The sequence below is a fragment of the Copadichromis virginalis genome, linkage group LG17, assembly GCF_057382275.1.
Source record: "Copadichromis virginalis isolate Kocher_CV1m ecotype Utaka linkage group LG17, C_Virginalis_male_GT1.1, whole genome shotgun sequence".
NCBI lineage: Eukaryota > Metazoa > Chordata > Actinopteri > Cichliformes > Cichlidae > Copadichromis > Copadichromis virginalis.
The window spans coordinates 24757927-24775390 of NC_140634.1; the positions used below are offsets into that span (position 1 = coordinate 24757927).

Below are 17464 nucleotides of genomic sequence, written 5' to 3' on the forward strand. Positions count from 1 at the left end.
CATGCTCTCCGTCTCTCTGGAGGTTTGGGCTTATTAAAATGGATGAGCAAATGGGGAAAATGATGGAAATGGCAACAACTAAACTAATGGCAGTTTAAAGTTGTGCTACCCGATGACCAAAAACAAGTCTACCAAAACAAAGATCTGTCAAAAATGAGATGGTAGCACATTTGAGATTAAAGGATGTTAAGCTCTGCCAGTTATCCAGCAGTATTTACATACATTATCAGGCTGCTGTGTAACTTCAATTACATTTCTGTTATTATTTATTGGGAAGGAACTCATAGTCTCAAAGGTGGAGACTGAAATTACACTTTTCCAGCTTAAGGGTTCGGTGCAGGATTCCCACACTAACCTCTTCCAAGCCAATATATTCAAAAGGTGTTCCACCAGAAGGGCCAGTCACCAAGGATCACTGAACACATAAGCCTTTAGAAAAGCACACAAGACAGCCATGATAGGCTGCCTTCCTATATCACACACTGGCTGGGAACACTGCCACCCACTGGAGGAGAACAAGAAGTGAGGCATGATGGAAGACTATCTTCTGGATGGCTGATTTGGCTTCAGGAGGTTGTTTTTTTATTGTGTAGTTCATATAAAAGATGCATTCAAATAATAAAGCGTTGATAATGGTTCTAGGAACCATTAAGGAGCGTGTGGGTGGCAAATGTAGAGCAGCACTTAATATAGTAATTTATCTGGAAGTTACTACATTGGCATTTTGTGCTCAGTGTGATGGTTTATGTTATTTCTATGTGGATGTTAGTTTTCAGGTCCAGGAGGTGTGCTTGTGGGTCAAAGAGAGACAGAGATCTTCACAGGATTTCTTTAAGAAGGTTGTGACAACCACAAAAAAAAAAAAAAAAGGAAATGGAAAAGAAAGAAAAAAAACTTGAATAGGCAATACACATGTCATATCCCGTTGCTATGGCAACCCCCGTGGCCAGGAAGATATCCCTGAAGCCGATGACTTAATTCCCAAAGGAGAAATAAGCCACTCAAGTCATTCTCAGCCTCTGCTCAGAGCGGTCTCGTCACTTCACGTGTTGGTAAGTGTTTATGCATCTGCTTGGAAGGTGCCCGTGCTAATCAGCTTGATATCTGGGAAACTAAATTTTCTCTCTTTTTTCTATTTTCTCTGCCTCTATGTGCTGAAGGCTCAAGGTGATAATGTGATTTATTTCCCCTCGGACCAAGGAAAAAAGAATTTGGTGTTCTTTATGTAAATTGTTCACTCTTTTACTTCTGATTGCAGCACACATGGATGGAAACTGTTTAGCCTGTGGAAATGTTCCATCGTTTAAAAGCCAGTACAATTACCAACAGCTTTTAGTTCAGCAGGTCACATAATTTGGAAAGTTCAAATATGTAAAACGCAATAACATCACTCTCTTTATGCTGACACACATAAAAAGAAACTTTCAATGTGACAACCGGAGACCATGTGTCAACGAAATGTGGCAGCTTGCAATAGTCACAGGAGCTGACAAAGCAGACTTTAGTTAAACCAGAGACTTTATGAGACAAAGATATGGGACTGAAGGAATTCTTAACTGGCATCTATGAAAGAATTCAGCAACAGTCAAATTAGTAGTAAAAGTATATCCCGGCTTTATAAAAACCTGATTCTGGGGCAAAGTCAGTTAACTTTTTTAGCATTTTTCCATAAGACTAGGCAGATAACTCCATACATGACGTTTTTAAGTCACCAATTAATTAGCATTGCTTTGGACATGGGCTTCAAAATAAGTGCCCAGATAAATTACCAAGAGAGCTGCCAAGTAGTGAGGCTTGCTTTCAAATGGACTTTAAACTAATTTCAACCTTAAGGTTTCATCTCAGCCTCTGTCTCCATCTCAGCCTATACCTAGCATCCTCTTCTGTCAGACTAATCATCTGCATGTTCCCCTTCGCTACATCAATATATCCACTATCCATCCTCCTCACATGTGTAAACCCCTGTTAAATTACCTTTAGAATAGAATAGAATAGAATTCAACTTTATTGTCATTGCACATGCACAGGTACAGGGCAACGAAATGCAGTTTGCATCCATCCAGAAGTGCTTTAGTGATATAGATATATTACAATATATATTAGCAATAATATAGATATGTGAGTATATTACAGAAATGGGTCTATTATGGTATGTTATAATGTACACGGTATGAAGTATGTTGTGAATATTCTATAACTATAAGTATGTACAGGCTGTAGTGAGTACAAGCTATGTACAGGCTATGAACAGGATATAAATATGAAAAACTATACAGAATATGAAATAAATAACTTTACAGAATTTGAGATATACAGCTATACAGAAATGGGAACTATGCAAGTTGTAAACAGTTGTAGGGTTAAAGATTATCGAATGTACAGAATGATTATTTACACAGAGCTATACAGTAGTGCAGTTAAGATAAGTGAGGGTGTAGATAGTTTCTACAGAGGCTATATAAAGTGCTAGTGGTTGTGAGTGGTGGTTCAGTCCATGTTATTATTGTGTGTTTGAGGGTACAGTTGTCCATTGTGGGTGTGTGTATGTTCAGTCCATGTGTTAACGTGGGTCAGATGTCAGGAGGCAGAGTTCAGGAGTCTGACAGCTGTGGGGAAGAAGCTGTTCCGGTACCTGGTGGTCTTAGTCCGGAGGCTCCTGTGGCGCCTCCCAGAGGGCAGGAGGGTGAAGAGTCCATGTGATGGGTGACTGGGGTCTTTGATGATTTTCCCAGCCCTTTTCAGACACCGCTTCCTGTAGATGTCCTTTATGGCAGGAAGTGGTGCTCCGGCGAGGCGCTGGGCAGTTTTCACGACCCTCTGCAACGCCTTCCGGTCCGAGGCAGAGCAGTTCCCGTACCAGACTGTTATACAGTTGGTCAGGATGCTCTCGATGGTGCAGCGATAGAAGTTCACCAGGATGTCTGAGGACAGGTGGTTCTTCCTCAGAGTCCTCAAGAAGAAGAGGCGCTGGTGAGCCTTCTTGACCAGCTTGGAGCAGTTGGTCGTCCAGGTGAGATCCTCGGAGATGTGGACTCCCAGGAACTTGAAGCTGCTCACACGCTCCACAGCCGTCCCCTTAATGTGGATGGGTGGATGTGGGTCAGCATTCCTCCTGTAGTCCACGATGAGCTCCTTGGTCTTCTCGGTGTTAAGCAGCAGGTTGTTTCTGTCGCACCACTCAGCCAGACGATCCACCTCCTCCCTGTAGGCGGCCTCATCGTTGTCACTGATGAGGCCAATCACCGTGGTGTCATCTGCAAACTTAATGATGGTGTTGGAACCATCAGCAGGTCTGCAGTCGTGGGTGAAGAGGGAGTAGAGGAAAGGGCTCATCACACAGCCTTGTGGTACACCGGTGTTCATTGTGATGGTAGATGAGCAGCGGTTATCCAGCCGGACATGTTGGGGGCGGTTGGTCAGGAAGTCCAGTAACCATTTGCAGATGAGGGAACTGATACCCAGGTCTGTCAGTTTCCTGATGAGTTGTGAGGGGTGGATTGTATTGAATGCTGAACTGAAGTCTATAAACAGCATTCTGGCGTAGGTGTTGTTGTTGTCCAGGTGTGAGAGGACAGAGTGCATTGCGATGGAGACTGCATCCTCTGTGCTCCTGTTCTGGCGGTATGCGAATTGGTGGGGGTCCAGGGTGGGGGGGAGACAGGATTTGAAGTGTGCTAGGACCAGCTGCTCTAAGCACTTAGTGATGATGGGGGTGAGTGCTACTGGGCGGTAATCATTGAGGCAAGATGGGTTGGAGTTTTTGGGTATCGGGACGATGGAGGTGGATTTGAAGCAGGCCGGTACCACAGCGTGGGCCAAGGACAGATTGAATATGTCTGTGAGCACTCCTGCAAGCTCCCCAGAACACGCTCTGAGAACACGCCCGGGGATGCCATCAGGGCCTGCAGCCTTGTGGACATTGATCCTGCTCAGCACCGCTCCTACATCGGTGGGGGAGAGAGTCAGAGGTTGGTGGTCTGGCGTCATGTCTGCTTTGGTTGTGGTTGTGGGGTTCTCTCGCTCAAAACGAGCATAAAAGTTGTTGAGCTCGTTGAGGAAGGAGACATCAGAGGATGCGGGGGAGGGTTTGGTGGTCCTGTAGTCTGTAAGCATGGGAATGTGAGCTTTCTATCTCTAGGAAACATAGAAGACGGTTGCTGCACAACCAGAGCAACTAGCTGTCTGCTACTAACAGATGGACAATGAATGAAATGCCTCATATATGGATGGGGAAAATTTCTCCTGAGGTTCACCCATGCTTACTTTAAAGTATTCGCTACAAAACAGGCTGCCTGGGTGCAAGTTTATCTCACTGGTTGACCAGGCAACTATATGCCAAAATGCCAGTCTGATCTGTGGTTGTTTGCTGTGTGTCTTCCCCTCTTTCCTTCCTACCCTTCACTGCTTCACTCAACTACCAAATAACGTCAAAAAGTCTAAAATGAATCTTACATAAGTTATGTATCATGACTATCCACACAACATCAGTGACCAGAAGTATGTACTATAAGAAGTATACATATAAATTACTACTCTGTTAATCAGAACTTACATTTAATCGCTTGGGGCTTTGCTAATGTATCCATGGTTAGTAGCTGTGGACTAAAAGAAAGATGGATGATACATACACCAATCATCGTGGCAGGTCAACTGATATCAGATATTCGATAACAAGTAAGTTGTAGTTAACTATATTCAGATTACTTTGTTCCGTAAAGACAGTAGTTCAGGAAGAAATACCAACGTTAAAGCCAACTGAACAGCTTTGTATAAGGAGAGAAGTGTAGGACAGAAGATGAGACAAAATTATAGAAGGCAAACCAACTGAAATGTAAGCTGAGAGAGCAAAGGACAGGGCAGAATATGGGTTTGTAGTGCCATCTCAAAAAGACATCTGTTTTTAGGATAATGGGCTTCGAGGGGTAGACAGAAGTCATTTTGGTAAGAGACTGATTTAGATGACGGCTGCAGTGATAAAATAGGCCGCACGGATTGGCTTTATAGCAGCTGATAATGTAATTGGTGCCGGAAAAAGTAAAAATAATTTGTCAAAATTTAATACAACGACCTGAATATAGAATATAGCTATTCAATAGTAATATAGCTGATAATATATTGCATTATCATAATAGTGTTATATAATTATTTCACGCTAATAACAATCATTTTCTTAATTTCTGATTACTCTAATTGCCCCACATTATTCAGCTGGGCCCACTCTATTGGTTGATAAAAATCTATTATGGTGACTCATCGACAGAAAAAAAAATCTAATTTGTCCTCTACTAAGACAACATTTCCTCAGATAATTAAAGACTAAAATAAAACATCCAAAGTAATGTAATTTTTCAAGGCCTGATGAGCTAAATTATGCCATTTGGTAAATGTCATGCCTTTGGACTGTCATTAGTTGATTTCTTTGCATTTGTGAACTGTGTTTGTATCTCATTGACTTTTTACAGGGGATTTCAACAAAGGGCATCTCCACATGCACTCCAGGTATTAGGAGACGTGCATGCGAGACGTCTGAATTTTAGTTCTTGCAGTTTTCCTGCTATTTGCCGTGCCGCGTGACTTCAAAGACGCGCTTTCACAGAGGCGTGATGGTGAAACCGGCTTGAAAGGGGCAGTGAGAGACTGTGCCTTCAGCTGGAAGTGCAGACTGACGTTAGATTTGGACGGACAGTCTGGATGCAATAATTTCAACAAGGACACTTCAATTTGAATACTGGCTTTAAGGTGTCACATCAGACATCACTTAGTTTGGAGATAATGAGGTGTAAAAGGTGCATGGGTAGGCACAAGTCACTTTCAGGCTGCTGGTTGAGAAAATGGGTTGCTGTGATAAAGCGGACTAGGAGGGATAGCAAGAGGAAATTGCAAAAATATGTCCTGTATCATTTTATCTGTCCGTTCTCACTTTTTTCTGGCATCCTGACCCCTGCCATCCTCTGTGCGGATGAATGCTTCCTTACACTGTGGACCCTGGAGATTGAGGAGATTGGCCAGAGAACCCAGAGCATGAAACCAACTGATAATGAAATATGGCTGGGTTTCTTCAAGAACAAGATAAGGCCTGCTTCTCATCTCTGTCCCCGCTATCAGCCTCTCAAGATCTAATGCGATCCGTGGAAGAGGATGTGCCTATTTAAAGCCGTACATACAATACAAGCACATGAACGTATGATTATTAACATGATACATGGAAAGTTGCATCTAAAGTTGTGAATCTAAAAACATACACAATTCAAGCCAGCTGTCATTTCAACAATGTGAATCAATGTGAATCATTGTCTTTTGGTTGATTAACCTGTAACTTATGTCAGTGCTACCATTCCAATGACCTGAAAATGACTTTATGCATCTTTAAAATAAAAGTGGTACCTTTTGTGGCTAGTGTTGCAGCAGATACATTTTGCTTAACAGTGTGAGTCATGCAGCATCTGACCAAATGGCAGTATATACTGCACTGGAATGAAGAACATGTTCCATTACCAATAGAGCTGGGGTTCCCATAGTTTCTATGACCATGGGTGGATTTAGAAAGCTGGCAATGGTCATTTCTGGACATTAGAGTCAAAACTGATAATGCGTTTCTCTATTTGAATGATATAAACTCTTTATATCTTCTTCATCTTTCCTTGTCATGCTTGTAGGTTGTATGAAATGCTACACCCTGGCCACAGAACAAGAACTTATGTGGAATCACATAAAGAAGTAGCGCAGGCCATCATACTTTTAAAAACTGCACCAACCAGAGGAGAAAACTGAGGGCTGAAACAGTAACGCTATTCGTTTTGAGCATGGCTTTTATGTCAGAGAACGCCATGTTTAGCTAGCTTGATTGTTAGCTATGCGTTAGCAAGCTACTGTAGTGAGGTAAGGCATTTAGAACAATACAGCATTGACATATAGCCAATATAAACACTATATTTTTTGGTGTCTGTTTTAGCTAACTTCCATATTCAAATATCAGTTATAGGCTAGACCATTTTTTTTTAAATGGTGACCAAAAGTGCAGTAATAGCATCTTGCAGATGCTATACTAGCTCATGCATTATTGTCTGTATCCACTTTTGTTCTTAAAGACTCAGTTCAGCAGGTTGCAGAAGTGTACTACAGAGTTTTTGCTATGCTCAACTTATTCCCCGTGTTATAGAAAAGGAGACACCTGGATAGGATTCAATGCAATTAAAAAGCAGTGTTTCCCTTAAAATGTGCACTGTATTTTTTCAGTAGGCTGAAGTGAGCTGTTGCTCTAACATCACTGATTTTCTCATACCTCAGGCACTATTAAGTGATGAAGGCAAAAGCTGGAGCGCATTTTGATAAGTCTTTAAATGTTGTTTTGAATATACTGTTATTTACCTTCTTTAATACCAGGAAAGCAATATGGCCACAATTTAACACCTAGAGTTACCTGGTTACTACAGTAGGTTTGTATAATGGCAACATCCCAGGCATTTATTCATTTTTAGCCATTCTACAAGATAGCCACATTGCCTTTCTCCAAATGTTGCTGACGTAACAACATTTCCTTGCAAAACTCCAAAACAAAAAACAAGATCTATACAAAGACCTGCTGACAAGCCATTCCCCCCCCCCCCCCCGTGTAATTTACTGAGTGACAATAAGACAGAAAGAATTCTGATGCTGTCTGAACTCTAGTGGAGGTCTGACAGTACTGCTGAGAGCAGACTAAAAGCTTATTGTGACAAACCAAAGGCAGTTATGAATTGTCTGTGCCCTCTGTGACTATTCCAAACGACAAACCCTAAAAGTTTCCATATAAATGCTAATATGGATTATAAAGAGAGCCTCCAGTACTTTCCGTCAGCTGAAAGAGGCTATTATCTGGAAATTTAGTTGACATTAGTCCTAATATGGTTCCTGTATAGATTTTTTTTCCCTCTTAAACTGTCAGTAGGTGAGGGAATTTCAACGGTAACAGCGTTTCAACAGTATAATAAGTTGTGTGTGGTTGATGGCGGTTTTCGTGTTCCAGCCACATCTAGGTTGATGATTGGCATGTTGAATCATCATCAGCCCTGTGTGTGTGTGTGTGTGTGTGTGTGTGTGTGTGTGTGTGTGCGCTAAAAGCAGAGGAACTGAACTCCCCACCACCGTCACATTGCATTACCGACTCAGTGGCACGGTATCATCACATCAAATTAGTCTTAATGAACACAAGCGAGTCGACTGAGGAGAGAGATAATCAAACTTTTATTAAATGACTTAATCTTCTGTACATGCATAATGCAGTGGAAAGAGAGATGGGTCTGTGGTGTCTGTCTACGTGGGGATGATCTTTACCCCAAAACATGTGAATGTATGTGGAAGCAGTGAGCCTAAAGATCATTTGCCACAGCGCATGAGATCACCGTGCACCTCCTCGCTGGGAGAGGAGCGGCTAAATAAAATAAGAAAGTAAAATTATGCTACCATCAAAGCCTGTTCCCTTGAGTAAACAAAAGAGATGCATTTCAAACAGTATGCTCCTTCAGTTCATTTGGTTATCATACAAAAAGAAAATGCACTATAACTCACTCCATGCATTCTAGAAGGCAGAAAAACAGAAGTAAAATATGGAGTTACTTCTGTGTTATTAAACAGCAGGTTTATAAATAAAGAAACTGTAAATATTAGACCTAAAATAGTTTAGGTGCAAGTAAAATTTATCATTTAAAATATTATTCCAAATGTACTGTTTACAAAAGCAGAAGCTTTGCTTACCGTTGACCTGAATCTCACGGGTCTGAGCTACAAAGAAATATGCAAGACACTTTCAAAGTAAAAGTTGTGCCATCCATCCATCCATTTTCATCCGCTTTGTCCGGGGCCGGGTCGCGGGGGCAGCAGCCTAAGCAAAGAGGCCCAGACCTCCCTCTCCCCAGCCACCTCCTCCAGCTTATCCGGGGGAATACCAAGGCGTTCCCAGGCCAGCCGAGAGATATAATCTCTCCAGCGTGTCCTGGGTCTGCCCCGGGGCCTCCTCCCGGTGGGACATACCTGGAACACCTCACCCAGGAGGCGCCCAGGAGGCATCCTTGTCAGATGCCCGAACCACCTCAGCTGGCTCCTTTCGATGTGGAGCAGCAGCTGCTCTACTCTGAGCCCCTCCCGGATGGCCGAACTTCTCACCCTATCTCTAAGGGAGAGGCCAGCCACCCTTCGGAGGAAGCTCATTTCTGCCGCTTGTATCCGCGATCTCGTTCTTTCGGTCACTACCCACAGCTCGTGGCCATAGGTGAGGGTAGGGACGTAGATCGACCGGTAAATTGAGAGCTTCGCTTTTACACTCAGCTCCCTCTTCACCACGACGGACCGGTGCAGCGTCCGCATTACTGCAGCTGCAGCCCCAATCCGTCTGTCGATCTCCGACAGACTGTTGTGCCTTATTGCCGAAATCGACATGTTTCAAAAGGCTTAACTTTTATTCTAAGGCAAACGGTCTCCATTTCCAGTTTGTTTCACAACCGCTCTGCGAGTAGCTAGCAAATATTTGCAGATAACTCCTCTTCCAAGCAAACTACAGGGAACTACAGAATTCTGCTAGTGACCGAAGCAATTGCAAGGTTTTTTTTTTTAGTGTAGCAACATAATTCCTTGTGACAAATTTCACAAGACCTAACAGGCAACCTCCCACAACCACTTGCCAACCAGTCAGGAAATACCAATTTTTCTCTAGTTACTAGCCGTTCATCGACTGGTCTCTAGGCCTGTGTGACTGGGGCCTAAATAATGCTGCCCTACTAAGTGGCAACCAAAATATATGAGAGCCTATTTTTTCCACATTTTATTAATGTACAGTGCCAGCCAATCGTTGCGTCTAAAAAGGTTACACACCCGGTCAGCATTCACATATAGCAGCAACCCTCTTCGTCTCTATGACAGGAAGTTGTGAAGAGTAAGGTGGAAAATAAGATCTCGATCTCACTGCATTAATCACGCAGTACTTGGACCTAGAAAATTAATGGTTTTACATCCACTCTATCAGATGAAAGTGACACATAGCCAGAACATTACATGGCTATATTCATTTAGACAGGTTTGTGGACTTTAAAGGAGAAACGATTGCTGGTGCTAGCTTTAGCCACACTCAGCTAACTGATCTAATATGTTGAAGTCAAGCCAGAAAGTGTTACATTTAGCACATTTTTAAAATATAGTCAGATTGCTGGAGAATATAAAGATTTTCAAATGCATCTTCAAATACTTTATTATTCTGATTTTTCCCCCCTCATATTTAAGTGACGAGTAAAATTAGATGCCGGGAACATCCCTGGTAAAGAGCACTGATACTCTGTTTTCCAAAAAATAGAAAATCAGTGAACATTTGTATCGTCTCAACTTCAGTACTTCAATCTTAGCATTCAATATCAATTGCTGCCAATTCATACAGCTCATTATAAAACAGCAGTCTACATGGAACAGGTCAGATGTAGCATCTTTGCTATGAAACTTTTGAATAAGCAAAACTTTTGAATTCATAAACAACTTTTAGATTTCCAAAAACGTTGGATTTACAAAGACGTTTTTCTTGCAAGAAAACATTTTGATCACAGTGTCTTCAGTTTTGCTCTCACAATTTTCAAAACTGCCAATTAATTCTGTTTAAACCGCATATTAAAGGCCCAGAACACTCAGTACTAAACATCTATTAAATATCACAAAGGCTGAACTTGTAAACAAGAGCAAAATATTTTTTAAGAAAATGAATCCACATATATGATAGACAAGGATTTTACCCAAAGACGTTTCATAAGTGTCAGCTATAATACTCAAGATGTCGACACTGAAATGAGTAAAGCATTTTATTGATATTATTTTTAAACTGATTGTTTAAATGGGATATATTCAAAATGCAAATTTTTTGCAGATTAGCACTTGTGGGATTAAGATGTACCAAAAAGTTATTGGAAGAAAGTAAATCTGGCACCAGTGTCCATTAATAAAGCACCAGGCTTTAACCATTAAAAAAAAAAAAAAAATCTCACATGCATTGCAAGGCACTATGCCCACTTTGGCTGCTGATACTGTAGCACTAATTATATTGGATTTGGTCCTAAACAGCAGCACTGCACTGACTTCAGACACAATTCAAACATTGCAACAATGGAAATCTTTTTCAGTTTACCTGTGTGAGTATTGGGTGTAGTTTGTGGAGATGTTTGAAAAGACTTTGTGTGCGCTTGTTTTTGTAGCACATACATTCAATGTATTTTAGCATCTTTTTTTTTTTAATGTCCTTATCAGAAATGAAAAAAATTAACAATCTAAATGGCCTATATACAATACATTTACATATAATATGTATAGGATAACCGAAAATCCCCACCACTCAGTTCAGCTTTCACAACAATTGGAATAATCCTCCTCAGATAGGAGGGATGCATTTTAAGGCTGTGCGCCTCAGATGACAGCTGATTTACAGTCTCACTCTAACAGACAAAAGACACAGATTCAAACACATAAAAGGTGACCCTGCTGGACTTGACCCAGAGCAGGAGGCTGGTTTGGAGAGGGGAGACGACAGAGTTGCTGGGCTGTTGTGCCGGATCTGGTTCTACCTCGTCAGCTGGCCTACCACTTTCAGCAGAGTCTTGTTCTCTTGTTTGAGTTGCTCGTTCTCATCTTCGATGTCATCCAGGTCCTGTGAAAAGGGCACAACACACACATATCTCTCTGTTTAGTTCCATCAGGACCCATTTAACCACATAAATATTCAAGACCCTGCCTCTATACCGCTGAGAGGCCTGATCAGGTTGTGGAGTGTTCGTCTGAGAGTTAAAATGAGCATTGCTTGCTGCCAGGTCCCCCCCCCCCCTCCCCTCCCCTTCCATTTGGGCTGCCTTGATAGCAACAAATTAGACATTAACAGCTTCAATTAGTTGCAAATGAGAGAAGCTCTAAGTTGCCACAGCGCTGTCTCATCAAAGTGACACTCCTCATTTTCGGTTTCTTCCATCACCGGCCATGATTGCATGACTGTTGGGAATGAGCTGAACAACACTTGGAGGGACTTAAAAAGTCAAATTAAGCAGGTCACAGGTTTACAACACAGCTTGCTGTCTCTGCGGCAAAAAAGGGACGTAAAGACTAACGTAAGGTGAGACACTAACAAGAGAGAGGTGGGGTTTGGTTCCCTTCTTTTGCACCAAGATGCAGATAACTTGATCTGCCGCTCACAAACGGGGTGGGAGGGGTGACTGTTGTTGTGAATTGGCGTCACATAGATACAGTTGATTTCAATTTTATTAGCAAATTTAAGACATTTGAAGACTTTAAAGACTCAAAAACATGATAGCTGTCACCTGTCTGTCAGATGCCTGTAACACATAGCTGCTTCCAGAGAAAAATCTTCAAAAGTTCACCTAAAGAATCTAGTGCTGCATTAAGTAACAACTCTATACTGAGTAATAGTGATAAGCAAGTAAAAAGCTGTTTGCTAAGAATATTGTATCAACTTAGAAAAAGAAAAAAAGGACAATTATTGCAGATTTAACCTTTAGGAAATATAAAAGCTCTTTTGCTTTCTCATTAGATGAGCCCATCAGTATTTACTGTGTAAGCTTTCACCGAACACTCTGCAAGACTCTCTTTTCAAACCATATCAGTGGGGAGAAAGACGTCCAGCAGTTGAGCTTTATCTTTTCTTTCTCTCCCAAATAAACTTCTACAGTGACTGAGGGTTCAATTTTACTCTGCAGAGACGCCGACTGGATCAACTCTTATCTCCTGCTATAACATCAGGCCCTGCAGGAGCCTCTCTCAGGGACGTTTCTGATGGCTCGCTGCCTGCATTAACCATCCTTGGATAAATCACTTCTCTTATGGCCAACCTCTCCTATATGTGATGCTATCAGTATGATGCTTCCTGTATATTGCGCTCTTTTTGGGGTTTGCAGTGTGTTTGATAATGACAAAAGCATTTAGATAATAAGCAAGCAAGAAAAATGTACACCATTTTCCACCCACCAGACTCGTGATCCAGAAAACACAGTAAAAAGCTGCAAGTACAGAAGGTTTGGAGAGGTTTCACTACGGATATAAAGCCATCAGCCAACATGTTTCTCACCCTGCGTGCAGCATGAGGTGAAAGAAGGGGGAGAGAAAAAAAAAACAAAAAACACACTCCAACCCATCAAGCCAAATGTGAAAGCACACCTGACCCCTGCTATTGGGTTCACTTTAGTGTGAAATGATCAGACTGTTATAGTTATGAGATCTGTCAAAAGCTCTTCTCACGATAATTGCAGCAGCAGCACTTATTATCGCTCGTCTTGCCATTCTCATGTCTTAACTGATCTTCCTGAGGGAGAACTGTTTAGTTCCTTTTTTCAGTGAGAAATGGGTGTTTTTTGTCTTTGTAAACACTCAATATTATCACCTCATCTACAAATGTGTTTTAACCCGATTTGAATCTCCTCTTAATAACCGTTCAGCCTATATAAGAGTTCATATTTTATTGACTTTGATTATTTTTGCCATGAAGATTTTACCAAAAACAGCATGCATCTCTTCATTGTTATTTCGAAATGGGCCTTAGTTTATGAAGTTACAATGAAATTCTTTTAACTAAACCCATTCTCATTCATAGTCATTCAAATACTACCACTTTGTCAATGCTACTGGGATTTCTGATGTAACCATAATGCATCTTGGCAATGACACCATGACACACACATGTACGCTACAGCAATATCAGTCTCCGTAAGCAAATATTCTCACAAAACATAAGACCATTTCAGAGTTTGTTAACATGTGACATCAAAATGCTCCATGAAGGAAGACCAAGCTTCCAAATCTGAAAAGTTGGGAGTGAAAGTAGTAGTCATTATTATTTCTTCTGCTTTGCTCGTCACACAGTGTTGCAGCTAAAGAAGAGTGATTCCAGAGTGTACATTGGATATAGTAAGATCACCCACTGGGTCTTATTCTTATGAACTCTCAAAGTTAATAGACAGTCACTGCTATGCTGTTTATTTTTTAGAGCCAGATGTTACCTTAATGAGATGAGAAGCTGTGGATTGCCTAAGGTTACTAAAGTTAGTGAGCTTAGTTAGCAAGCTACCTTTGTAAACTGCCTAGATGCAAAACACAGACATACACCTACTAATAAGGTCAAAGTAAGAGTGAAATAAAATACTAGAAGTGTATTTGGAAAGATTGTTCCAAACAACTAAACAGCATGCCATAATATTAATTATATTATCAACCAATGGACTGTTATCCAAACATAATTAAGCCTTATACATTCCTGTGTGGTGTCTATGTAGTAGACTGGTTATCAAGCAACATGAAAAGCAACTCAATAATTAAGATAAATCTGTAATCAACAAAGTTAACCCAGAGGTGTAAGGTGAACTTCAATTTCATTTTTGAATGTGGAGCCCAACTGTGAAAGTCACTTTATAATAAATGGTTGCTGATTGTAATACCACAGTGATTGGCTGAAATTGGCTAGGTTGTAATTTACTGTTCATCTAGTTTGGCCCATGGCTGCATTTTACTGTTTTGATTTGACTGTTAAATGACACAGTAAAAAAAAATCACTTTGGAAGTTTCAATTCAAAGGGGTTTGAACTGCAAAGGCCCAGTTCAGACTCGTTCTCCAGAAAGGTCCAAAAAAAACCCATGATGCAGATAAAGAGCGTGAACACAGCTGTTAAAAGTAATTTTCAGTGGACTTCATCATTTCTTTCTTTTTTGCTGTATTCAACAAAAACTACTTGCATAAACCGAATGAAAGAAGCCAAAGAGGACTGCTTATCCTTCACTGTTCATCCAAGACGACTCAAATTTAGGCTGACAAAAAAACAGCTCAGTGGTGACACCATGATTGACGAATCAGTTACATATGAACCTACCTGCCACACGGAGCAACAAATTTTAATACTTTCAACTACTTGTGTTTCAGAGTGTTTAAATTGCAAATTACAGTAAGTTCCCCCCATTGTGTTTCAAGTTATATAAATTCAAAACTAAAAAAGTATGTTTATGTCCAGCTTCTGATAGACTGCAAGAATAATCAGTGTAGAAAAACACATAGCTATTACACGCAAGGCCAGTAAAATGCCAGATGATGATTACAGCCCCCACAAGACGCCCACGCATGCAAACACAAAGGAACACTCAAAATATCAGACATCAGAGCAGAAAATTATGTAGGCTGTGCTCACTTGGTTCAGCAAGTCGATTTCCTCCTTCAGCTTCCCAATGAGATCATCTTTGTCCTGGTAGGCTTTCAGCAACCTGGCGTTCTCCTGACGCTCTCTGGCCAGCTCCTGAAAATGCACACAGATTGCACACATAGCTACATGAAAGGCAAATATTTTCACAAAGAAACAGTGCGTGGAATCTGCATTAAGGTGTACCAGGAAATCTGCCCTGTAATTAGTTTAGCTACACAAGATTTGGAATTTCATACATCGAAACAGTTGCCCTGGAGCATTGCTGTCTGAAGGGGAAAACAAAATGAAGTTAATCAAGATAAATACAACCCGAATCCAGTAAATTGGGAAAGATTGCAATGATGCAAATCTCTAAACTCATATTTATTCACAGTAGAACATAGAAAACATATCAAGTGATTAAAAACGAGACATTTTAGTGTTTCCAGAAATATATTAGTTCATTTTGATGATGAAAATGATCTTTAAAAAAAAAAAAAAAAAAGTTAGGACAGGGGCACCAAAAGGCTGGAAAACTAAGGGTTGCTAAAATGAAACTGCTTTCTTTTGGTGCAGTGGGGACCTAGGTTCACTAACATAGGTTTTCATAGGTGATTCTGAGCCCATGCAGCGATTTTGCATGGCTATTTTTAAAGCAGCAGCACCTGCGGACTCACAGTTTATGGCCAATGCATACAGAGATTACTCTGGATTCTTAGACTCAGACTTTAATGATATTATGAAACTCTCTTAGCACCCTTTGCATGTTCTCCCTGCGCCTGGGTGAGTTCTCTCTGGGTATTCAAGCTTACCCTCACACTCCAAAGGTTAATTAGTGATTCTAAATTGGGTGTCGGGAGCGAATGAGAGTACGAATGATTGTCTCTCTGTCAGCTCTGGCTACCAGCCAGATTGCACCATGCCTCTTGCCCTGTCATACAGCTTGGATCGGGCTCCAGCACACCTGCAATCCTGAACTGCACGGGCAAAGAATAAAACAGAGGGGTGGATTTTTTTTTAAAGTTGATGAACTATTTCATCAGAGCCACTCATAAAACTGAATTCCTTCCACTCATGAAAAACTCCCAGGGATGCTCCTTTTATACCTAATCACATTACTAATTAACTTTATTTGTTGCCAGATGTTGCACAACTCTCAGCTTTTTTTTTTCTCTCTTTTTTTTTTAAATTGTATTTTTAAAATCAGTTTCTGAAAAACATGCGACTGCTTTTTATTTGGATCTTACAAAGGCAAAAGTGTAGAGTAAAAGTAAAAGTGAAGCAGCTACATTTACCAGTTATAAAAAAAGGAAACGAAACGAGCCTCTGCACTGGTCTACTGAAAGAGATTACTTTATTCAAACCATATTTTTACTAGCAGAAACATTTGGTATTAAAAAGGCGTCAAGAACAGTCAACTGCATTGACTTTTTGTAAGATGACATTTTTCCAATAATGTATGTAATTTTCTATTTCCCACTTCCACAGACTCTTCAAAAACCCACAATAATAAATCCACGCAGACTGTCAGTGAACAATGCATTAATAGTTTCTTTTATATAGTACTTTTGTGTTATTTTCAAATTGTACTTAAAAGCCAGTGTGTTCTTGTCCGCCTCCTCTAACAGCCACAGTGAAATAATGGATATTGTGCCTTCCTGAGAGAGACGATTGTATGCACATCATAAACCGAAAGTTAATGTGCACACATTTTCAAACTGCTGCTATTTTATCATGGAAATGAAGATTAAACCAGGACTTTGTAGTTTCACTTTCTGGCTCTTCCAGATAATCATGAAATTGCTTAAATTAAAAAAATGTATTATGCAGCTACAGTAGATGGCAATAGTCAAAGCTGGCATAATATGACTTTTAAAGCTACCATAGATAAGTGCAGCATTGTATCTCCTCTCAAAGACACCTGAACAAACATTTGTCTTATTTCTTTCATAAAATACAACAATACCAGCTGAAATTCCTTTTCTTTTATTCTGAATGTCTGTCATCTGACAATAACAGCGTTTGGGAATACTGTCCATTGTGCAAACATTAAAAAACCATAATGCACAAAATACACTGTGCCCCAGAACATTGTAAAGTATGGGTATCAAAAAAAATCTGTAAATATGGGTTGAATATGGAATTTTCATTGTATTTTCACTTCCCCAGGATGTTTCTTGCTTGCTAATATTACATCTGCTCAAAGCATTATGGGGACCAAAAAGGATGATGTTGGTTCTGCTTTCTAAGTTGCTCATTTTTATGTAAGAATCATTCAGTGAATTATTTAA

The 17464-nt window shown here is 40.5% G+C and overlaps 1 protein-coding gene across 3 annotated transcripts in view; it reads right to left on the bottom strand.

Annotated features, from left to right (window-relative positions):
• Positions 1-8200: 8200 nt before the first annotated feature.
• Positions 8201-17464, bottom strand: part of pawr (PRKC, apoptosis, WT1, regulator) — a 79508-nt gene continuing 70244 nt past the window's right edge. For all 3 annotated transcript variants that reach the window (XM_085437265.1, XM_085437264.1, XM_085437263.1), the window contains exons 7-8: positions 15183-15287; positions 8201-11653 (exon numbers count right to left, since the gene is read on the bottom strand). In XM_085437265.1, coding sequence (XP_085293391.1) covers positions 11567-11653; positions 15183-15287 — 192 coding nt within the window. In that variant the 3' untranslated portion in view covers positions 8201-11566. The remainder of the gene's footprint in view (positions 11654-15182; positions 15288-17464) is intronic.